The sequence below is a fragment of the Dermacentor andersoni genome, chromosome 5 (genome assembly GCF_023375885.2).
Source record: "Dermacentor andersoni chromosome 5, qqDerAnde1_hic_scaffold, whole genome shotgun sequence".
NCBI classification, from domain to species: domain Eukaryota; kingdom Metazoa; phylum Arthropoda; class Arachnida; order Ixodida; family Ixodidae; genus Dermacentor; species Dermacentor andersoni.
This window is the reverse complement of record NC_092818.1, coordinates 65044285-65069479: the sequence shown is the minus strand read 5'-3', so window position 1 is coordinate 65069479 and position 25195 is coordinate 65044285. Positions and strand designations below refer to the sequence as shown.

Genomic DNA, 25195 nt, shown 5'->3' with positions numbered 1-25195 from the left:
TATGAAATAACAGACAATGAAGCCACAGAAACCATAGAAATGAATTATGTTCTAATTGAAATGTAGAAATAAATAAGGTAAAGGGAAATAAGTGTAAGAAAAGATAACTTGATACAGGTGGGTACTGAACACACGTGTACTGTATAATGTATGAGGTAATTTAAACGAAGTTACAGCAGCACCATCCTCTTGTCCACTATTCTGGGTATTTGTGTGCAAGATTAGTCCTAGGGATGTTAGCAAGTGCCACCTGTGGCCAAAGCAGCAGACATGGAATGGCCTCTTAACCACAGGAGTCACTTAGTACATGAGCTTAGGACAGCCAACTGGCCAATAAACTTTTGTATGCTACACCTCATGACATCAAGAATACCAAGTTCGAGTAACGGATACGAAAGACAAGTACAAGAAAGAAGACGACGAGGACGAGGAGTTTGAAAAGCTGGACTGCACTACGATCCCGCTACGATCATCGTCCATCTCCTGTAAATAAAACCATTTCTTCGCAACTCTTCGTAAAAGTTGTGGTGGAAGGTGGGGGTTATCGACACCCGAAGACGGAGGCTGAACCACAAGTTCTTCGACTGTGCCGTCACCTTGCTGGACTCCCACCGAATCCAGAGTTGAATATGTCCCATGACACAGACGAACAACGGCCCATTCCAACTGCTTAACGACCAGTTCCATTCTACAACTGAGATGCGCGTCCCTTCACCAGAAGACCGGACAAGACTTCGAGGAATGGCTCATCCATTATCACCGGGTGAGTGCCGCCAACAAGTGGAACAGCGCTTCTCAGGTCTCAAATGTCGTGTTCTTTCTAACGGATACTACGTTGGTATGGTTCAACAATCACGAGGAAACGTTCACAACATGGAGAAGATTTGTTTCGGAAATCAAAGAGTGATTCAGCCAATCCTTGACAAAAAAGAAAAGGACAGAACAGGCGCTACTGCAACGCGCGCAAGTGCCAGGCGAAACCTGCATGACCTACATTGAGGCAGTAATAAAACTGTGTAGGACGGTGGACTCTGGAATGTCTGAGGAAGACAAAGTCGGGCACATCCTAAAAGGAATTGCCGAGGGTGTTTACAGTTTCCTCATCACAAAAGACAACCTGGCTTCTGTTGCCGACATCATTCGGCACCGTCGCACTTTTGAACTGAAGACAAGGCGCATTGCAACGAAATTTGGCTAGCCAATATGACGACAGTTTTGCTTGCCGCTGTCGTAGAGACGTGGCTGCTGTCGGGGCGCAAGTTCATAATCCTCAGCGCCCCTCCCCGCAGGATACGGGGAGAAGGATGCCACGTTTGGCTCGAAATCTGGTGGCAGGAGGAAGCTATGAGTGCCTGGATGTGTCACTTGCTCGTGCAGGCTGAGCTCTTCCCGAACTATTTGTCGGATCATTGATGCAAGATCAAGGGGCTGGTTGCTGTCTACGCTTGCAACTGTCATCACATTGGCTAGCCTGCCAAACTTTGGCGTGATGCGCCTCGTCTTCAGTTCGAAAGTGCCGAATGATGTCTGCAATGGAAGCCAGGTTGTCTTTTGCAATGAGGAAACTGTAGACATCCTCGGCAATTCCTTTTAGGATGTCCCCGACTTTGTCTTCCTCAGACATTCCATTCCGTTCTTCCTCACCGCCGCCGGGAAATTAGCATCTGCAGCCAATGGAGGTGAGGTCGCCAGACGGTCTTTGCAAGAAATACCTCTGCCTGTTGTGATGCTCAAAAACAAAGTGAATGTGTTGATTGACGGAATACTGAGCATGGCGTTAGTTGATACTGGGGCGACTGTGATGAGCCTCGCTTTCAAATATCGTCTAGGCCACAGAGTTGTTTTCTTGGAACGACGGTATTACCTTTCGTGGAGTAGGCGGCGAGTGGCTTCATCCCCTTGGTGTTTGTGCTGCGAGTGGTTTGTTGGCTGGAAAAGTGTTTGTGTTGGAATTCAAAAGGATAGACAGTTGGGCGAGTTGGTACGGTAACATGGTCTTGGCTTGTAGCGCGAAGTGAACACGGACACAGACCTGTCTGCTCCTTTCTGTGTCCGTGTTCACTTCGAGCTACAAGCCAAGACCATGTGTTGGAATTCTTTGTTCTTTCTCGTTGTTCGTACGATGTTATTCTTGGTATTGATTTTCTTGAACAATGCGGCGCTTCCGTGGACTGTGGTTGTGGCGAAAAATCATTGAACAAGTTATTTACATCAGCCCATTCCGAACAAAGCTTGCGTGATGAACACAAGAGACAGACACACAGTGTTCTTGATGAAGTGATTGCACCATCATGGTGCCTGACGTCCGTTCGTGCTTTTGCAACTACTGTTGACGCTGATTGTGTTGACCTTGTAGTTAGGCCTCTCTGCATAAACTATGCTAAAAAGATATACTTGTGCCCTGCTCTGTCGTGTGCATGACGAAAGGAGTCGCCACATTGTGGGCCCTGAACTGTTCCGCCACGCTGGTTGCCCTTCCTCGGGGTATGAAAATTGCTCTGTTTGATGAAGCTGCATGTAGCTCAATAGCGGCACTAACTGCGGATGTCTCTACAGCTTGCTCTCCTTGCGATAATCGCCATTCTGAAGAGCTATTGCTTGGCATGATCAGCAAGACTCTCTGTACATCGGACCGGCAAGCACTGGTACAGGTCCTTGCCAGGCATGAGGCTGCATTCCACTTCACACATGGAGATGCATCCCTTCATTTACCGTCGTCCAGCGCTCGTCCCAGAATAGATACCGGCTCAGCACATTCCATCCACCAGAAGCCCTTCCGAGCGCAAAGTTATTGCCAAGCAAGTCAAGGAGATGATGAACAAAGGTGTCGTTTAAGAGTCATCTAGTACATGGGCAGCTCCAGTAACTCTGGTCCGAAAAAAAGATTCCTCATGGAGATTCTGCGTGGATTACAGACATCTAAACGCAGTGACGAAGAAGGATGTCTATCCACTACCGCGAATCGATGACGTCACTGATTGCTTACACGCTGCTTCTTACTTCTCAACACTTGATTTATGATCTGGGTATTGGCAAATACCTGTGGACCCTGCTAACAAGGAAAAGACTGCTTTCGTGACTCCAGATGGCCTATTAGAATTTAATGTTATGCCTTTTGGCCTTTGCAATGCTCCTGCCACTTTCGAAAGATTCATGGACACAGTACTACCCGCCGTCGTTGCTCCGTGGCTGTGGTGTTGGGCTGCTGAGCACGAGGTCACGAGATCGAATCCCGGCCATGGCGGCCGCATTTCGATGGAGGCGAAATGCGAAAACATCCGTGTGCTTAGATTTAGGTGCATGTTAAAGAACCCCAGGTGGCCGAAATTTCCGGAGTCCACCACTACGGCGTACCTCATAATCAGAAAGTGGTTTTGGCACGTAAAACCCCATAATTTTTTTTTAAAGGACACAGTACTACGTGGTCTAAAGTGGGAGATATGCATGTGTTACCTCGACAATATTGTAATCTTTGGCCGCACATTCGAAGAACATAACGAACGCCTCAGCCTTGTTCTCGACTGCATTGAGAAAGCTGGAATGGTATTAAACTAAAACAAATGACGGTTTGGCGACCGTTATACACTGGTCCTGGGACACTTAGTCGGCAAGGATGGCGTCAGACCCAATCCTCGTAAGATCGAAGCAGTGAGCTCATTTAAGCGGCCGCAGTCAGCATGAGAATGTCGCTCATTCATTAGCCTATGTTCGTATTTTCGTCGTTTTGTTCCCCGGTTTGCAGACATCGTTTACCCGTTGACAAGTATTTTGCGACAAAATGCATCCTTCAATTGGACACCAGAGTGTGACGCATCATTCTCTCAAATGAAGTTTATACTAACGTCAGCACCCCTCTTACGTCACTTCAATCCATTTTGCCCAACTGAGGTTCACACTGATGCTAGTGGAATTGGGATAGGAGCGGTGCTTGTACAACGTCACAGTGGCGCAGAACATATTGTCGCATATGCCAGCCGTTGCCTGAGCAAATCTCGCAATTATACGGTTACGGAACAGGAATTCCTGGCAGCTGTTTTCGCCACACAGAAGTTTCGGTGCTATCTTTACAGTAGACCATCCAAGATTATCACTAACCATCATTCTTTATGCTGGCTGGTTGGTTTGCGTGATCCCTCTGGTCGCCTCGCATGTTGGGCACTGCGCCTCCAGGAATACGACTGTGGTATCGTACAAGAGTGGTCTTCGTCACGCTGACGCAGACTGCCTCTCTTGGATTCCTCTCGCAGCCACCGACTGCTATGCTGAAAAGTTTGACGACTGTATCGGCGCTGTTACTTCTACGATCACTGACACGGCAGACTTTCAGCGAGAACAACGGAATGATCTTACCCTCGATCCGCTTTTTGTCGCCGCCCGTACTTCTCAAGGCAGCGGTCACTTTACTGTCTGTGATAAGTTGCTCTACAAAACTAATTACTCCGGGCATGGAGCGCGTTTTCTGCTTGTTGTCCCCAAGAGTCTCCGCTCCGACGTTCTATGCGCCATTGTTAAGAACGGCTTGCTGAGGTGCAAGTTTTGCCAGCCAGTTGCGACAGTGGCGTCAAACTTTTCCTGGAAGGCCGCCGCAACCCTCTAGCCACGGTGTCACTAAGTCGACTGTGTCCGGAGGACAACACGTGCGTCCTCGACTCTCCATCGCAGGAGCCGAGATGAGTTCGACGAAGCAGGCTTTGTGCCGGAACACGACACCGCCTACCCGGTCTGCCGCGAGCGGGGGAGTCCCCGAGGGAACGTAGTTCGAGGCCCCTTCCCACACGCCATTCAAGACGCAAGACAATGGGCAACTGGCGGCGCGCTGCGGAGGTCAGCTCGGGGAATAAAGGGCGCCTTTCCAGAAGTAAGCCCTGAGTTCTACGAAGTCCGTCTGACGTCGGTTGAGGACCGTGAACTTCGCGAGTGTGTGTGTGTAATCCCTCGCGCAGAGAGGAGTCTCGTATACGGTACTTGGTCGAACGTTTCCCTCACCTTGGGATCGATTGAGGACCGAGTGTTTATAAACCGCTGTTGTGCGGCTGCTCAGCACTTTCTCTCGCAGTCATGCTAGACTGATGAACTGCAACGTCCTGATGTAGACACTGTAAATAAACCCATATTCCTCGTTCTCGATGAGAAGCAGTCCTTCCCTTCAACAACGTCCTCAGCGTGGATAAGTTGGACGACAGCATGGGCCAGCTACCTTCTAATTCATGCCAGACTCCAATCTTGACAACTAAGTACGAGCGATGGGATTGAGCCCCCAATCCTAACACCATGCATGACGATGTGACATCCGGCCATTTCAGCTTCATTCGAATGCCATACCGCATGCAGGAGCGCTTTTACTGGCCCAAGGTGTACGAAACAACCAAGCGCTATGTCGCTAGTTGTGAAATGTGCCAATGTCACAAGCAACCAACCACCGCAGCCCCGGGTCCCCTTCAGCCATTGGCACTGCCCAGTATGCTGTTCGAGCAAGTAAGCATTGACCTTTTGGGTCCATTCCCGTTATCTAACAACAAGAACGGTTGGATAATTGTCTGCGTAGACAATCTTACACAGTATGCAGAAACTGCAGCCATGCAGTTTTCCACCGCTGCTTGCGTGGCGGTCTTCCTGCTGCATTCCGTGGTCCTTCGTCATGGCCCACCACGTGTCATCATCAGCGACCGTGTTCGCCAGTTCACAGCTGATGCCATTGAAGAGTTACTCGTTTATGCACTTCACAGTTCCGTCATTCCACGCTGTATCATCCACAGACCAATGGCCTCGTTGAAAGGACGAACAGAACGCTGACCATCATGCTTGCCATGTACATCTTCTCCAATTATAAGAACTGGGACGACGTGCTGCCCTTCCATCACTCACGCATACAACACGGCGAAACACGAAACCACGAACTATAGCCCATTTTACGTCCTGTATGCAAGGTTACCGCGAAGCCCTCTGGACACTTTCTTACTCTTCGTTCTAGACAATGATGATTCTGTATCGAAGACTTTGTGTCTCACCGAAGAAGCCTGTTGAGTAGCTCGCCTTCATACTCTGGCCTCGCAAAGTCGTTTGAAAGAGTGATACGACGACCGTCGCGTACAAGTATTGTTCGAAAAAGGCGACTTGGTTCTTTGGACACCGCAACGCAAGCGCGAATTGTGCCAAAAGTTCTTGTCACAATATTCAGGCCCATTTGTAGTTGTGAACCGTCTAAAACTCCCTTACATCATAGCTCGCCTCCTGTGCAATGGTCGGCGATCAAGCATAACTCAGCTGACTCATATTTCTCACCTGAAGCCTTTCTACACTGCTTGCCCATCCTGACTTGCCCCCCGGGCTTCGTCTGCTTGCGGGGAAATGTAACGGATACAAAAGGCAGGTACAAGAAAGAAGACGAAGAGGATGTGGAGTTTGAGAGGCCGGACTGCGCTACGATCACGCTACGATCATCGTCCATCTCCTCTAAATAAAACCACGTCTTCGCAACTTTTCGTAACAATATCTTTTCATCCACTTTCATTTACTTCTACACTTAAATTAAATATAACAGTAATCTTCCACCATGCCTTCTCTGGCTTCATTGTCTGTTATTTCACATGACTGTGACTAACAGAAAACTGAGTCCTTTGGATCTCATTCCTTTTAACTGGTTGATAAAGATGATATCAGACTGTTACATCCTTTCTCATCATCTATGTAGTCCGGCTGTTTTCTTTGTTCCAGTATCATGGCACATTGAGATAAACTGCTCATTATCCCTTGTTCTGATACTAAATTTTATGACTGATGAACATAAGAGAGATGATGATGACAAAATGATGCAACTGTTATTTACCATTGGTCTTTCCTAAGGTTGTGGATGAACATGTTCTGCCTACTTATTTTTGTGCCATCAATGCTTGTAGAAATGCCAAAATCAGCGGAAGTTGACAATATATTTTGGCAGGTATGCACCATGTTCAAAGCTAAAACAAGCAACCTGCACCAAGTGCAACAACTTCCCGACAGCAACTCTAATGTGACCAGGTCAGGGTGGAAGAACAGATGGGACTGGAAAACACCACTCAGCACGACACTGTTTCTTACTGCACAAAAATCCAAATGCAAATGTTGAGTCATTTGTCGTGTTTCCTTTCACAACTGGCCTGCTTATAACGCATCTCTGTGTCACTACAACTTGAATGCTTGCAACGAAGCGATGTGATTGGTTGACTGAAAAATGCCCACATTGCCAGATTACTGTCAATGTTTGCAGGAACTGAAACACACCTGTAGTTGATTAACTGAGTGATCAATGAATAAATAAACTGATTGGTTTTAATCCTTTCTGTGCCATGCTACTTTCCTGAATTCTGACCAAAAATGAGCAATTCTTTTTTATTGCGGGATCCTTTACAAAGAACAAAGACACTATTTTAAATCATCATTTATCATCATCATCATCATCATCACCATCATCATTTATTATCCCTTAAGGGCCCTGGATTTGGCATTACATAGGGGGGGGGTAACAAGAGAAGTATTCACATGGTCATATAATTATAAAGCGAAATAAAAAGGCAGACAGGCAAAGTAACGTTATACATTGTTATGGAACCGTGGTTGAAGGCAAAGACAGAAAAAAAGAAAAAAGACGAAAATAACACCCATGCAGTTGATCTCCGTATATGTTTGCAATTGAATAAAAAGGTTACAATACAATTCAATATACAATTCAATTCAATAAATATTGAGCACTTACGGCAAAAGTAAAAAGTACAGCCTGAAATAAATTATTGGAAATCACCAGAAAATGAGAAGTATTGCCCTGCTCAGGTTAGCTATTTACCAGAAATGTGCAGACAAACTCAACTCGTTCACGGCATGGAAAAGAAGGTCAAAAAGCCCCACAGGAACCACAAGAATCGTTGTGTGGAAAGCTCCAGATAAAGTGAGCAAGCTCAGCTCAATACTTAAGCTAATACCTTATAAGAAAGGATGACTCAAGGCACACTTACTTTTTAGTAGTATCCATTTTTCCATTTTTGGTCTTTTCTCCTGGAAGAAAAAAAAAGGGGAAAAAAAGGAAAGAAAAGAAAAAAAGTAGTGCTTCAGCCACATATGCAAATGAAGAATTACTGGGTTAAATGACTTTTGTACCAGCACATACTTTCGAAGCTACAGAAGCTCCACCACAAGCTTCTCAGACTTAAAAAGGATGACACTTAGCAAACACGGAAGTGCTGAAGACAAGATGTCGCCCTTGTCTGGCGTGTCCTATTATGTTATCAGCTTTACTGATAAGCTGTACTCAGTGCATTACACAATTGACAAACACCAACTAGCCCAACTTCTTGCTTTACTCAACATCTTTTGCAAATGTATCTGGAATTAGAGGCCACCACCGTGCAAATCTATTTCATCACATCAAGAAACGGCAACGTCACACCAATTCAAACAGTGCCTGTGTCATGCACTCGAGGCCTCCCCATCATTGTCATCATTCCCATTACTGCGAACAGCACTGTGCCGACAAGTGCTGTAATAACCACACAAACAAGCAGCCCAGAAAGTTGTTGCAAAAGCCCCTTTAGTCCTCCGCCTCCTGCACAGACGACTCTGGGCTGGCCCCACTCGTGTCGCATGGCTCCCCTGCCATGGACAAGCAGGGTTCGCCCACGATGAAAGTAACCATTCCCTCCACAGTGCATTTTGCCACAATTCCCCTCGGAAAATTTAATGTTGAATAATTTTGTTGCCTCGAATTCATACCACTTTTCCCACTTCCTTGCAGTTGCGCCACAACTCAACTTGTGTGCACACAACTTTCGGTTCCAATCACCCGTTTCATTTTGTAGACACGTACTTTGAAATTGCAGACTAACACAAACAGGATTTGTACTTTTTTTCTTTTCTGTTTCTAAAAGCAACACTGGCTCTTTCTTTGCATCCCTGTCTTTGCTCTCAGTACAGAAAATACAAATGCTTCTTTTTTTTTTTTCTATGTGCCTTACCTACCATAAGGCAGCTAGCTGGCAGTATGTTAAATGTGCTTACGCTAAGATTTGCCTTACTTCACATGGTGTAAGGATCATTTGTCTTAGAACGACAGAAAGCTGAGCTAGTTGGTAAGGATTCATTATGCAAAAAGAGATGAGGCGTGCAGACAGGACACAAGAGTAGAGAAGTGTTCGTGTTGTCCACTTCTCTACTCTTGTGTCCTGTCTGCACGCCTCATCTCTTTTTGCATAATGGATCATTTGTCCATCTGAACACAGGCTCCGTAGGTAGACCCCGTCCCCAGTGGCCCAAAAAGCAGGTGCGAGTGAACACTTGCCTGCCTCAGTCAGCTTCTTGTGAAGGTCGAGGATTTCGCGATTGAAGTCAAGGGACAAAAAGTTCCAACGCTTGGTGTAGTACTCGATAACCTTCTTGGCTCGGCTATTCTGTTTCAAGCTTTCGTAGACTTGCGCCATCTTGAAGTAACCCTGCATCAAGAGGTTTTCGTGGCACATTCCAAGAACCTGTTTCATGTAGCCCATTAAGAGAAACATGACCATGTGTCATGACGGATCCACTGAATTGCAAGTTAGGCTACAATAGACCAACAGACAAGCTGCAACATAGCAAGCCTCATTAACTCTTTCGTTACCGCGAGAAAATGGCCGTTTTCATAGGTCTCAGAAGAAATTTTTTTTGCCAGTACAAATAATACTCCAGAACACGTTCAGCATGCCAAATTGCACATAATGGAATGCTCTTTCCAAAAACATAAGTTACAAAGCAAACAATTTATTAGGTAACACACAAAAAATTCGGAAAGTGCCATTTTCATGGCGAGTTGATAAAAACAAGAAAGAAAAGGCACAATATCTACATACACATTATTAACAAAGAAAATTTAGAATATACATTATGAAGATCAATGACTCAGGAACACTGTCTAAAAAAATTGTCTGTACCGCGTCGTTCTTCAGCTACATAGAAAGACTAAAGACCGGGAACAGCTTCATCGCTCATGCCATGCGGTGAAGCAGTTCCGCGTTTTCGTGAGGCACAGGTGCACTCCACAGTTTTTGCAAAAAACGTTTGTCTTTTGTTCGATTTTTCATTCCTGATAGCACATTCTTTAGTATCGCCTTTTCGGCATCTTTTGCGGATGGTGCGGCACTTCTTTTGGGACAGGATCTACTCTAAATTAAAAATTAAATTATGGGGTTTTACGTGCCAAAACCACTTTCTGATTATGAGGCACGCCGTAGTGGGGGACTCCAGAAATTTCGACCACCCGGGGTTCTTTAACATGCACCTAAATCTAAGTACACGGGTGTTTTTGCATTTCGCCCCCATCGAAATGCGGCCGCCGCGGCCGGGATAGGATCTACTCTGGCAACCTCTTCATCATCAAGCTCGAGCAGCTGTTGGGCGAGCTCCATCCGAAAAGAAAGTTGGTCGAAGTGGGCGCTCCTTTGAAATTCTGGTGTTGAGAGGTGTTGCTGGCGGTGCTCTTGAAAAATAATGAAGCTATTCAAAACAGCGATGTCAATACAATGAAAGAAGAGTTTTCCACCACCTCACGCACTTCATCAAAACGTTATAAGATGCAATCAGCTGATCCGACTTATCAACACCAAGCATCCCAGAATTAGTCAATCAGTACCGGCTTCTCGATTGGGATGATAGTCCACACGCCACCTCTCTTTTCTTGTGGCTGTAACATGCCTGTTGGCAGTGTGTGCTGTAGACATCATGTGGACAACCTTCCTGTCCTTCCATTGAAAATAGAGGATGTTGTTCCGTCGAAGCCACCGAACATCACCTCTCTTTGCCTTTTTCTCCCACAACACGTCCTTCAATTCAGATGGGAAGCACCGACGATCTTTACGTGTAGTGCCACAAGCGAGGGTTATGTGATTTATCAGGTGAGCAAAGAGAGACGCAGATGTGTAAAAGTTATCCATGTAGATAACGTATCCCTGATTGAGGTAGTTATCGCACAGTTGCGTCATGACATCAAATGCTAGTCCACTTGCACTAGCTGTTTCCGTTTGCCTGCGCACACATGATTGAACGGAATAGTCAGTCTGCGAATCAGCAAGCACCCACAATTTATATCCCCACTTTACAATTTTGTCCCACATGTATTGCCGAATTCCCGATCTTCCTTTCGGTTTGACCATTCTTTCATCCACAGAGAGGTTCCGCGCAGGTTGAAAAAGTTCTGCTGATGTAGTATTCACGTGTTGCAGAAGCCACAATACGCGGTGCAGCTTACTGTGCGTAGCTACAGTAGTCGCCTCCGGATCAGTGACACTTAGGAAGCGCAGAAGTGCAGAAAACAGTTTCCTTGGCATAACGTTCCGCGGAAGAAGCCCTGAAAAAAGCCTACTGGAATTCCAGTAAAGGTGAATGCGTGGCACGTTCACAATGCCCATATAAATGAGCAGTCCAATGAACTTCACTAGTTCGTCAGGAGTCACTTCCTTCCATGACCCATCTCTTTCAGCATAGCTTGGAAGCTCCAAAATATGCATCCAAGCATATTTGTTCGTGTTCTTGCAGATAGTATTTATCACTTCTGTGGTGAAGAACAGGAGGAAAAAATCGCGCGCCGTTGTAAAACGCCTTGCGCTGCTCCTAAGTGCTGGGCTGAGATGTGCTCCGGGTGGCCTTGTTGGCGTGAACTGAAGTTTCTTGACAGCCGGTGGCAGCACATCCTGGCCTAGTGACGTACGGACCCTGCAGATAACAAGAATAGCTTTAAGCTTGTGCACAAAGGTCGGCAGATAAGCGAGCGCGACGCCGGTGACTGCTCAAGGCCGTTAAGGTAACTCACCGGTGAGCAGCTGCGGATGTCCCGGGCTGACTTGAAACATCGTCGCCATCAGAGCTTGAAGCAGAAGTACTGACATCTTCAGACTCAAAGCTCGAATCCTCGTCACTAAAATCAGGTGCGGGTGTAGAATACTTTCGAGCAGAACGCTTTCCGCGCGGTGCAGCCGCGTCGGACGACGACGCCATGGCAGAGACCGGAGCGACTGGCATTGTAGCGATATGGTAACGGCCATATAGTAACACTAGATGCGGCCCTCTGGCGGATTTAACAAGAGAAGCGAAACCAAAACTGCTGCAAACTGGCTGTAAAGGCCAGGTATACATGTTGGACATGCGGCGGACCTTCAGGAATGCGTTTTCATCGAATAAAACCACCCAGACTCCAACCGGACTTGCTGGGAGTCTTTTGATCACAAAAATTTGATGCTTATGCTGCATTACCACGAGTGATAGTTTCTTTTCTCAAGCGCGGCCGCCACGCCCCCTTTTGCAACAACACATGCACATTAGTTCTCGAAAAGGTGCATAAAAAATCAGAACATCGCCATAGCGGGAAAATTTAAACTGGTTCTACAAGTGCACTGCCTAGACTAACCACTGGATGGCGCTAGTTGCACGAGAAACGATTCCAACATGTCGAAATTGGCGATTTAAAGCATCGATCACCGGTGATCGATTTGAATAGGCGTGGTATCGAAAGAGTTAAGACTGGGATGTCGTCCTATTTGCTCCCAAGGAAATCATGCAGGCACTCTTGGACCTGCCAACCTTAGCTGCAATACTACTCCCTCCCATCTGAATTGAAGGACGTGTTGTGGGAGAAAAAGGCAAAGAGAGGTGATGTTCGGTGGCTTCGACGGAACAACATTCTCTATTTTCAATGGAAGGACAGGAAGGTTGTCCACATGATGTCTACAGCACACACTGCCAAGAGGCATGTTACAGCCACAAGAAAAATACTACAATCACAGAAAAAAAAAGTGATGTTGATTGTTTATTTTAAAAATTGAAATAACATTCTGTAGGGACGGCGCTATGCTCTATAGTGATGGCAAGTGTGATTTGCACTAAAGACAAACGAATGTTCATAAAGTTCATTTATGAAATGTTTATGTAACTGTGTCCAAAAATTCATATGACTTTATATACTACTTCAGTAAAACTTCATTTGGGCCTCGTTGGTACATAATTCTGAACTTAACGTTACAGCGCAAACACCTAAGACAAACAGCGTCAGAGAACAGCGCCAGTGTGTGTCGTGTCTATCTTCTTGTGGTTCGTCTTAGGTGTTTGCGCTGTAACATTAAGTTCAGATTTATATACTAGTTCAATGAGCGGTGGGTAGGTATGAGTGCAAATAATCCAACAGGCCAATTAGGCTAAGAAATTGGTTAAGGGCTGTCTTGAAATTAAATTTACTCTTAAACTAGATGGAAATGAAAAAATTGTTAAATTATTCGTAACTACTGCAACTTTGAATAAGCTCTAAAAAATCGGGCATTTCACAATAAATGAAGAAATTGACAAGAACACATGCGAATGCTGGCCTTCCCTCGTGTGGCTTCTAAATGTTACCAGAAGTTATAAGGCACTCGCGAAGAGGGATGATTTTCTGAAATTCTTCCCGATCCCGAGCAAAGGTCCTGGCTGGCCCCATACATTTCTATGGACTTATCGATGTTTCTATCTTGACATTGGCCTTCGCCGATGTCAAGATAGAACTCGAATGGTCAGCATGCACGTGCCTAACACCAATAGCGACAGTGTCTGCCTTGGCGATGCTTAGGAAACAGCGAATGCTTCGGGCGCATCATCTCCCACTGAAATTACCCATTTTCGGTATGGCGTAACGAGATCTTTCAAGCACCAAATAGTAGCTCAGCATGAATGATTACAACAGTAACCTCATTCCAACGCACGTCATTTTTTCCAAGAAAACCGGTCCGAAAATTGCCTATGTGGTGCTATTACAACACTGAAATTGCATTTGCAACAGCCTAGCCAGCATCATCTTCAGTGCCATCATGTCATGTCAGTAATCCGAGACCAAACAAGAGCAAAATTAATGCGCTGAATTAAAAGGTGTATTAGAAAAGGTGTGTCCCCACATCGAAGCAGAATTTACATGTTTTTGCGAGCAAGAGACACATAACTACAGCACAAGTCGCACAATACACGAAACTGTCATTCTAAAAGAAGAAAAAAAGGGAGGAGAGGGTAAAAGTGTGTTTACCTTTTCGAAATTTGGGCTGAGGATTACAACACGGCGAGCGTCCAGCTCAACCTCTTTATACTTCTGCAGCTGAAGCGCACTCAGTGCTCGATTGCTGTACAGGAAGTGGTTGTAACGCCTGTCGACAGAAAAGGCATGTTACATGGATGGTAAAAAATGAAGGACGGACATCTTTTGAATCAAAGAGACATTAAAGGGCAATGCTAATTCATTTTAGGCAGATCAAGTACTCATTATATCCACATTTAGCATGGTAGAACCTCAGTCTAACAAGCACGGATATAATGAATTATTGGATATGACAATGCAAGTCATCTTAATATACTTTTCACCAGTATCAACATGGCAATCCCCAATTTTCTCACACCCCTGGGCATTTGTCTTCCCTGCATAGTTCTTGCATCTCGATGCTCAGCTTCCCCGCAAGACACATGTGGTGGTGGCAGTTGGTACATAACTATGAGAGATGGTGCAAGTGTTTTGATATGAGCGCCACCTGACAGCATGGATACTCAAGAATGGGAGGAGCTTGCTTCCCCTTGTTTGGCTGCAGGATGACACTGCACACTCATTAGTACACTCTGAGGGAGTAGCCCTCGAAAGGCTTCACAAGACTGAAAAGCTGCACCAATATGGCCGAACACAATTGTGTGCCATGCTTTTGCTCGCAGGACCGCGCCCACAAATGGTTGGACGTTGGTGCCAGGCATGGGTGAACCATTTGCTTCGTAACATAGTGGCGAGTGAACTTTTAATTATTGAACATGTTGCACCAAAGAACCATTCCTTACGTGTTTCTGCTAGCTGGCTTGTATAGGAAATGAAAATGGCTTCCTTTATGCTTGCAGTACTGTGCTATTATTTCCTTTGTTTTCTTATAACCCTTTAGGGCCAAGTTCTACGCCATCAGCGTCACCGAAGTGGAGAACAGAGCAGCTGGCCAAAGATATGATGTGGACAATTCGTGCATCCACAAATGAAAACTTTTTACAAAGACTTGAGTGTTGTATGCAGATAGTTATATATAGATATGCATGCAAATTTCTTTCCCGCAGGGCTATCTTATTTGGGGGGTGCGACTTATACACATAAAACTATGTATTTAGTTTGTTTTGAATAGTTAGAAATCTTTTAAACTGAAATTCGGGTGAAAGCGAATATAGAATATTTTTTTTTAAATTCGAATATTAGCACAAGCCTGTATAAAAAAAATCTGTGTGCACCCATGCCCACGGAGAATGTTGGCCAGTTTAAAAAATGCCTATGTTGCCTAATCTACCTATGCAGCTTAACGCAAGTAGGATGACTATATCTAGCAGTAAATTGCATATGTTCCTGTGAACCTGCCAAACTGGACAGGGCATTGATGACATTGATTGGTTTCACTTGCACGGTTTTATGTACAAAAAGCAACACTGGGTCTGTGAATGACGTAGTGGAGGGCTGCGGACTAATTGTGATTGAACAGGGTTCTTTACCATGCACCTAAATCTAAGTATACAGGTGCTTCTGACCTCCCCCTATCCCTAATCGAAACGAGACCACCGCAGCCAGGATTCAAACTCCTGACCTCCTCTTGAGCAGAAATGCTATGGCCATTGCAGTGTGTTTTTCCGGTAATCAAGTAGCATGTGAATGAAGGCGATTTATAAATACGAAACAAACATTCGCCCTAGTTATCGATACTTTGTTTCCTTGGTAAATTCAGAAGTGTAGTTATATCCAACTTTTCATGGTCTTGCACACTTCAAAGTGATGATGCAGACAAGTACCTATCGACATCATCTATGCAATTTGTAGTATGCTCTTCACTTTCAGTCTCAACTCGTGCTGTTTTTTAAAACAGTCGGACCCACTTACAACAATATTCAGGTGCCCCGAAAGTTCCATTGTAATAACCGATAATTGTTATAACAGGGTTGTATAAACAAATCAAAACAGGGGGTGGCAGAGCTGATGTGAGAAAACTATAATAACAGGGAGGCCAGTGCCCTTCCCCACCACCTTCCACCACCCTATTGCCGAATGTGTTCGTTTAACTGCGTCCTGGGCATCCTGGAAGGGCAATGGGAGAGAGGCGTATGGAGAAGGCTGGAAATTGAGTGCATGGCGGCTGTAGGGGCAGCTGCTAGAATTTCTCGTTCTCGTTTTTCTTTTCAAGGATTTTGAATTCCAATACCTTTCAGCACGGACACCGAGTAGCAAGACTTCATTGTTGTAACTGATAATGCGGCATCGGGGCGTTGTAGTAAGCGGATTATTTCACTATGGAAAACATAAAAAAGCTGACAGTACAGCAGCTTCTCATTGTTACAAACGACAAGTCGTTAAAACTGGTACCGTTATAAGTGGGTTCGACTGTACACGTCTTTTATCGCGCACCTACTACATTTCAAGTAAATGACATTAACAAATTGGATTTCAGAATAATTTACCACAATGGCCAGTTTCAGCATATACAGAAAACAAGACACGCAATGTTTACAATGAACCAACAATACAGACCCAGCTTGAGGTCTGAAAAAAGAAGAGCAAGAAGGAAAAGAAAAAAGGCCTGATCCAATATCAGATTCACACCTTCACAAAGCGCAGTATAATGCACACAAATTTTCCATTCTTGGGTCGAAAACTTGAAAACGGCAACTTACATTTCTGCAATTGCCTTCGTGTAGAATTCGCATGCCTCCTGGTATGCTTTGTCCTTGTACTTCTGATTCCCGCATTTCTTGAGTTCGTCTGCATGGCTTCCCTGCAACCAGGTATGAAGCTAAGCAGCTAAACTAAACAGTGCATGCAGCAAAACATCAGTGATCGTTGCTTCCCTTGTTCACATATATTGCTATTTAACACATGCACACTTGTCTGTATGGTATACATAGAATGCTGAGCTGTTCCCTTGACCACACCCATGAAACACCCTCGAGACAATGTTTAATTAAATCAAGGGTGTTTAACGTCCAGAAACAGTGCAGTTGGTTATGAGGGACACCGTACTGAAAGGGCTCCAGATGAACTATGACTACGTGGAATTTTTTTCAGGTGCACCTAATTGTAAGCACATGAGCATCTCCATCAGGCCAGGCACCACAGTCGGGACTCAAACCTGTGACCTCATGCTTGTCAGCAAACAGCGCGGCCACTGAACCACCAAGACGGGTGGTGCAAGGCAGTGTTGGCTGAGTGTAAACAAAACTCCACACAATCTCATTTACAAGCACAGAGAATAAGCATTACCTCTACATTCTGTTCACAGTCCCGCTTAATGTATGTCAACATGGTGTCCAGAGCACCGTTGCAATGGGCGAGTGCTGCCAGAGAAAAAAAAAAATCATAATCAAGTTTCTCCTTGAGAGTTAAGTGCAAGAAGTACAACATACAAATAAGCTTGGTGCACCGTTCTTCCTACAAAGATTACTAGAGGCGAATATGACACTAGTGTCTATGAGAGCTGTAAGTATGGTGGGTTCAGCAAAATGATGGGGCGGTACAATATAGACTTGCCTAAACTTTGAATTTCTGGCTTCAAATGACTCAGACTTTGTAAACTGATCATATTCAACATAATATTGCATTACAAATGCAGCAGTCCATGTTGATTGTGAATGTGCAAAGTCTTACTGCCTTCATGACTTTAGAAAAATAAGATTCCTTGAAATTCAGAAAGGTAAAGCGTAATAAGCAACGCTACAAGAACAACTGAAGCCACCAAGACATAAAGATTAGACAAGTCAATGTATTATCTCACTCAGTTCCATGTTAATTGAATGATAACAGCGCCAGTTGTTTTTAGCAAGTAGAAAACATGGTGCCACAGACAACTATAATAAACCATGCCTCCTCAGAAAATATTTGCTGCCAAATGCTCACAAAAAGCCACTCTAGAGGGATTCTGTAAGTCTGTAATACATGTCACAAGATAAAACACTGGCAAAATATCAAGAGAGACAGAGAGAGAGAGAAATCTAGGAAGGCAGGGATGGTTAACATCCCAGCCTTCCTAGATTACTTTCTCTGTCTCTTGATATCTTGCCAGTGTTTCATCAAGATATCAGGCCTTCCAACAAGGTATCAAGACATCAACAACAACAATATCAACAAGATATCAAGGTTTCCAGCTGAGGTTAGGAGATGTGCAACAGAAAATCATTTTTATTACAACAAAGTCTACAATTATATTCAACTTCAGGATAAAATCACTTGCAACTTCCCTACAGCTCAAGTGCAGCAACTACAGAATTAAAACATTTGGAAAAGTTTAAAACTCGACGTAGTTTACGATTTAAATTTAGAATCGTAAATGAAACACAAGTACTTTAAAGAAACGGGCCCAGCAAGATTGAATAGCTGCATGATGCTTGGCAAATTCTAAGAAAATTTTTAGTCACTGAGTTGGGGGAAAATAGGCTTTGGAAAGTTGCAGCGCTGCCTGTCCTGCAGGGGTGATATCCTCAATTGAATCACTTTCGAAGACATTTTAATTTTTTTGTGTTACGCGGCCCAATGGGTGCACCACCTCACTAAGATGCCACAGGCTAAGCCAGTCAACGTGAACTAAAAGTAACCCCATTTAGAACAGCCTCAGCAGAATAAGCCAAACTGGTAATGATGTTATTGCCTGTTATCATTGAAGTGCACAAAACTAACCTACAATGCTACTAAACCTGAGAAAAATCTACTAGTTCCCACTGTCAAATTAAAAGAACCACTCACAAGTGGGAGAAAGACATGCACAACATGCAGCCTGTCAATTGTTATGCTGTCATTAAATGCAAAGCAATGTGCTATCGAATTATTACTTACACACTTTCAGGGCAATCATGAAACATCCGAGTATCTGTTCTTCTCTTAGTGATGATACTGTCAATTTTTTCCTATTGAGAAAAAGGGCATGCTCAAAAGATGCAAAGACACGTTATAATGTTTCCCGATATCAAGCAGAAAACCAACCAAAATGCAACAAAACACAGCACACATCCTAATTGGAGGATGTTGACCTAAGCTATTAATCATAGCATGAGAAGGCGAAAAGAAATAGCTATTGCATTTAACTGATTATAGCCCTGCCCCTGTTGTAATGCTCACAAATTTTTTATGTTCAGTGAAGTGACCAGGAAAGCCACCATGAAAAACTCAATGACCAAACCTTCCCCTTGCATCCATGATTTCTTTCTCTTTGCACTGTGTACGCTTGCATGTTGACTTCGCATGTAGGCCTGGCTAAGTTTTCAATAGACGCAATTTTCCACAAGTGGCAGGTTCTAGCAAAGCAAGCAAAGAACAAACCGCACGGTGCACTCACACACGTCTAACAAACTCACTAATGTTTCCAAATCCATTGTGAGGACAGAAAAAGACATCAACAAAAGTTGGAGACGTTAACCTAGCCACATCTATTTGTGCAGTATTCCAGATAATTCAAGCTAAACAAGAATATAGCAATAAGAAAAAAAAAACTAGGACAAATGCAACTGAAATCCACCGATCTGATAAGCTGAGGAATGCTAAAGGGATGAAATTATTTTATCAATCCTCATACTTCATCTAACACTTTCTGGTCCATTAATTCCGCAGGAATCACTGTGTAGCACAAAATATTCCACACCGAGAAGAACAGAACTATTTTTAGAAATGAGAGTATCAGCAAAGCCCATTTCATAAATAATTTATTTACCACGTGCCAGGGATAAACATGGCGCTCCCAGAAATTTCACAAATGTCCATGCGCCACATCACGCCGAGGTTAGGTCTCTGCGCTTTATTTTTGTAGCCTGTTGCCTAATGCCTATAATGTGCCTTAGGAGACACGAGAACGGTCTTTAAATATACTGTGGCCATATTTCGTGCCATTCCAATAGTGAATTAAGAAGCCTGAAGAACCCCATGCTGCTTAACAACACTGAGTTTTTGGCAGTTCACGAAAAAAATGCTCAGATTACTTACCCAAAGTTCAAGTGGGGAGTAATTATTTTTCCCCTGCTTCTTTACGTTCTGATGCACGTGATACACAAAATTTTTTGCGTCAATAAAAAAAATTTGGACATACAAGAAACGTAAAGTAATGGAATGTTTCAGAGAAGCCAGTGACATAGTGTGCTTGTAGCCAGCATTTCCTTTTAGTAAAGCAATGAAGGGGGCTAGTTGGTGAACGTTTATGGTTATACTGTGCTTAGTTTTACACTGACGATATTAAGTGAAGCACAGGACGTGGACGTACGTAGCGCAACCTATATTAACGTAGCGCAATATAATATTGCGCTACGTACGTCCATGTCTTGTCCTTCACTTAATATCGTCAGTGTAAGACTAAGCGCAACATAACCATGATTAGCATTTCCTATCCATAATAAAGCAAAATAGAAAGGCTGGATGGAGGACAACAGGTGCCAGGCGTTTGACTCACCGAAATAACCGGAAGAAGTCCGACGATTCCACCATTGACCGAACGTTTGAGTAAATTGTCTCTTTGTCAAAGTCTGTGAGAAATCCCTTGTGCTTCTCAGCCATGTGTGCCACGTTGGAGTGCCCATACTCGCGTACATTGCACTGGTGGAAACAGGCAGCAAAGCAAGGGCTTTAGCAGCAAGCACTACACAGAGGAAAATCCCAGCCACGTGCGTAGTAGGTATCAAAAGTTTACAGACCGTGGGACCTTAGTAAAAGAAATATATGGGGTTTAATGTGCCAAAACCGCGGTCTGATTATGAGGCACGCTGTAGTAGGGGACTCAGGAAATTTTGATCACCTGGGGTTTTCTAATGTGCACCTAAATCTAAGTACACAGGTGTTTACGCATTTCGCCCCCGTCGAAATGCAGCCGCCATGGCCGGGATTCGATTCCATGACCGGGATTCGATTCCATGACCCCGTGCTTAGCAGAGCAGCCTATAGTTATTAAGCAACCATGGCAGGCAGCACCTTAGTAAAAGAACAACCTGGTAAATCACTGGCCGATTTCTTGGCTATGGGTAGCATTTCCCAGCATGTCTAAATAATCAGGCACTTCAAAAAAACTAATTTTGGTGGTAAAATATCTTTTTATTACGCCAGCACAGAGGAAAGCTTGGACGTTTCCCAAGACACTTTCTGAGTTGCGCTTGATTAGCCCAATGTGTGAGGTCAAAAAGTGCAGATACTGCACATAGGACATTGACTGTGCCAAGTTTAGGCTGTGCTGGGCAAAATCAGTTCGTGTCTTTATTGGCTTTGGGCCCATGGGCAAGCTTGTGCTATTCCACCCAGTAAGCGCACACAAGACCTTGGTAGACATTCGTGGTAGTTGACAGCCGATTGCCCATGGACATAAACTTCGCTTCATGCATATGGCTGTCAGTCCAGCTCATGCGTGTGACGTCAAGCTTGATCACTGATGGAAACTAAGGGTCCAAAGGTGTCAAGGATGAGATTCCAAGACAGCTTTCTGGCTAAGATTAACCAGCACCTCTTTGTCAAGAGTCTGCTACCAAAGTTGAAGCTGCATCATGGTAATGAGATGCTGAAACACTCTTTGCAGTGGCCACACAGCCCTCGGAGAGCCGAGGAATCGCTTGTGACAGCAGAAGTGAGTACAGGTGACAGCTTTGTCAGTGGCTGCCATGTTTGCGACATCACGCTTGCGAATCAGTTCAAAAAATCAAACACGCCATGCGAAGTTCTAAATTTGGGTACCGTTATACACATCAGTTCTATGAAGCAAGTTGCCCTGCCACGAGGGAGTCCGAATGTATGAGCCCGTCCGTAAAATAAGGCATAGAAAAAATCGACCAGTGATGTTATTTCCACAATGTACTAGCGAATACTACAGTGTTGCATGGCTTTACTGGCTACAGTCACAAACTCCCAGGAAATTCAATGTTTTCTCAGATTTGGCAGTCTGTAATCTTTTGACACTGACTGCACACAGGATAAGGGTTACTTACAACAACAAGGACAAATGAGACGTGGTATGCCAATGTGTCGAGGACCAGGATGGCTTCTCGAATTTCCGTACTGATAGTACTATCCACAAGCCTGAAAAGGCAAAAACCTCAGCATCTGCTCAATGTTTAGAAGGACATGTATATAAAGACAGTCTAGATTAATGGTTATGAAACTACACACTGTCATGGTTGCCTTGATCTATGCATAGATCCTAGAGTACTCCACTTTTGGAGAGAAAAAAAAGAAAGGAAGACGAAGGAGAGTACATAACAGACCTCAAGCTAGTGACTGAAATATTCAGGTTCTGGAGTTTTACGTGCCAAAACAATTTGATCATGAGGCCCGACATAGTGAGGGACTCAATCAATTTTGACCAACTGGGGTTCTTTACTGTGTACCCAAACCTAAGCTCTCCATTGTTTTTGCATTTCGCCCCCACTGATGTGCCGCTGCTGCGGCCACTCCTGGCCACAGGACAACAGTTGGACACTAGCCCCGTTTTTGCTCTCTTGCATCACACAATTGTGGTGCTCCGTGCTCGCCAAGCTCCAAGAGTTGTCTGAATTAACAAATGTACAGCCAAATATGTCCAAATTAACGAGCTTTATTGCATTAAATAATGCATACGCCTGATAAGACATGAGGATGAGTACAAACTGTCTAATTTTCCAAATTAACGAGGGTTGAATTAATGGGGTTATACTGTAAGTTTTTCTCCATAAAGAATGTGCGACTGATGGTCAGTTAAAACCTCTGTCTTTCGGCACAGCAGCCAGATGTTTTAACCATTAGGCCACGATGGCTATCCAGCTCAATGAAACGTATGGAGTGTGCGTCACGTGTCAGTTACCTGCACTTTTCCCTCGTGGCAGCTAGACTAAGTTAAGACTGCACCCCCACCTTTGGGGCCAACCCACATTTCCCAGTCCTTTCCTTGTACCAGCTAATGCTATGTAGGAGCTGTGTGACATTGTATTGACTTCATGGTCAGCCCAGGTCAAGCAGGTTTTAACATTTTTTTTTACCGGAATACAAATGCCATAGTCATTTTAACATAGGCCACATGACAGACGTAGACATGTAGGATTGTATAGCACTTTGCAGCAGATGACACCACAATTAGGGGTGTGTGAATACCAAGATTTTCAAATACAAATAGAATACGAATATTTAGCATCGAATATTGAATCAAATATTGAATAATGATATGCACATATCTTTATTAGCTAGTTGGTTTATTTAACACACTGGAACATTGCAAATTACATTGTGACTGGTAAAAGAAACTTAACTAGTAAGCCATTATACTAAAATATTGTGTAATTGGCTCATGTTAGCTTGGGTAAATTGAATAATTTCTGCTAGTTGTCCGTTCTTGCTAACCTGTGCCTTATTGCACAAATTTCCCGTAAACTCAGAGGCATTTGACCCTGTCCCAGTATTCATCACTCATAGCATTTGTTGTCAAACAATAAGCTCAGCATTGGGGGTGGAACATGCAAAAGAGTGTGCCTTCACTGTTCGCAAACCCGTGCCCCTTGCTACTGAGAGGCTGGCGTTTCTGCAAAGCTTTGGCGTCCAGTGGCTAAGCGTGTTTTACAGGCAAAACTTCGCCAGCAACATGAAATTATCGCAAAATTCAGCACAAGATCAGACACGCTTTCTTATATTAGATATAAATAAGCCCTAAGAACCATGTTTGGTCCCCCGCACGGCCAGCAATATATTTGACTTCTTGCGAAAATCCATATCGAATCGAATATTCAAAAATTTTCGGATAACTAGTTTTCGAATCGAATATGAATATTAAAAATATAATTATCGATAATACTTGACATTTTGGTATATTCGCACACCACTAGTCAAAGTCCATGCTTTTTTCTCTTACACCTACCAGTGCCATATGAAACCCAACAATCAGGACGTCAAACTCTCATCAAACGGCCGAAATAGAAAACAAGCTGTTGCTGCCATATCGTCGCTGTCATACAATTGTTATCACCATCGTGCTCTTGCTGGTGTTGCACACACCACAAACACATTGGTCCACAAGGTAATGCATTGCAGAACCTAAAACTATGCTGCATAGCCAATTACCCGCAATATGCTTTGCATAACATCGATTCTCTCAGTGTATATCTGCACAATTTTGTTTTCTATTCTTGCTGCCCGGCACACCTTCATGTGGCAGTTCTGCGCATTCCTTCATTAGACAATGATGCAGGCTGAGGTCTGACCTAGAGGCACTTATGCACAAGACCTTCACTGTCTGGCTGGAAGCAGGGCTCCCTCAAGAGGAACGGTGCATGGGCACTTGATTAAAATTTAAGCTGTTACCACACAGTGCAATGGTTTTGCTACTTTGCAGAGACAATTGTCAACTCATGATCTACACACTGCGCTTGTCTGTTTGCAATGACCGAACTGGGCGAGCGGCCCTAATCTGAAAGCACCTAAGAAGCACGCTTGATCTGAAGCAAGCAGACCGAAAGGATCAACTCTTTTAGACAAAATGGAATTCATCTTTGGCAACAATGGCACTAATTGTCAAGACAGGTACACAGACTTGTAATTAGGGGACAAGAGGTTTGTTTCGTAAGCTGTGGTCAAAGCCTTTGATAGCACGAGGCAGGAAATGCAAACACTGACTTTGAGGGATGAAAGTATATTCCGGAACTCCTGGCCCATATTTCGCACTCTTTGCTGAAGAATGTTGAGCCAAAGAGATAGGGACCCAGGCAGGCAACGCGAACGAGGTGATTGTTTCCATCATCAGGAGTTCCTGGATTGAAAATGGTGTTCGAGTCACTCTGCGTAAAAATTACTTAATAGGAAAGGCAGAGAATAAAAAAATGAATAATACAAAATGAAAAAAAGAGAGGTGTGCTTAGTACTCACCTAATGTATAAAGCAGACTCTTGGCATCCTGCAGACATAGAAACAGCAGGTCAGGCATTGGATTGTGAACACTGAAAAGCTTCTCTCCAATAAACATACAGTATGGTCCCACTGTTTTGAGTATCAGCATGACATTTCCTACTCTAGTTTTTTGCTTTAAATGAAGGTTAAGACTAAGACCCTGAAAACCATTAAGATTGAAGACCATTAAGAACCTAAAAAACATACTGATAAACATCAGAGTGCCCTAAATAATTTCATCCTCTATGAACTAGTTAAGGTTTCATTTCACATGAGATGCAGGTTTTGAAGTCATGACACAGAAGGTGGTCATGTGGGAGC

At 44.1% G+C, this 25195-nt stretch overlaps 1 protein-coding gene across 9 annotated transcripts in view; it reads right to left on the bottom strand.

Annotated features, from left to right (window-relative positions):
- The window catches only part of LOC126531958 (uncharacterized), a 206992-nt gene that overhangs the window by 129668 nt on the left and 52129 nt on the right, over positions 1-25195 (bottom strand). For all 9 annotated transcript variants that reach the window (XM_072288186.1, XM_072288187.1, XM_072288191.1 and 6 more), the window contains 10 exons: positions 24854-24881; positions 24605-24737; positions 21955-22045; positions 20439-20581; positions 18839-18909; positions 17273-17346; positions 16687-16787; positions 14039-14156; positions 9308-9458; positions 7989-8028 (listed from right to left, as the gene is read on the bottom strand). In XM_072288186.1, the coding sequence (XP_072144287.1) occupies positions 7989-8028; positions 9308-9458; positions 14039-14156; positions 16687-16787; positions 17273-17346; positions 18839-18909; positions 20439-20581; positions 21955-22045; positions 24605-24737; positions 24854-24881 (950 nt within the window). The remainder of the gene's footprint in view (positions 1-7988; positions 8029-9307; positions 9459-14038; positions 14157-16686; positions 16788-17272; positions 17347-18838; positions 18910-20438; positions 20582-21954; positions 22046-24604; positions 24738-24853; positions 24882-25195) is intronic.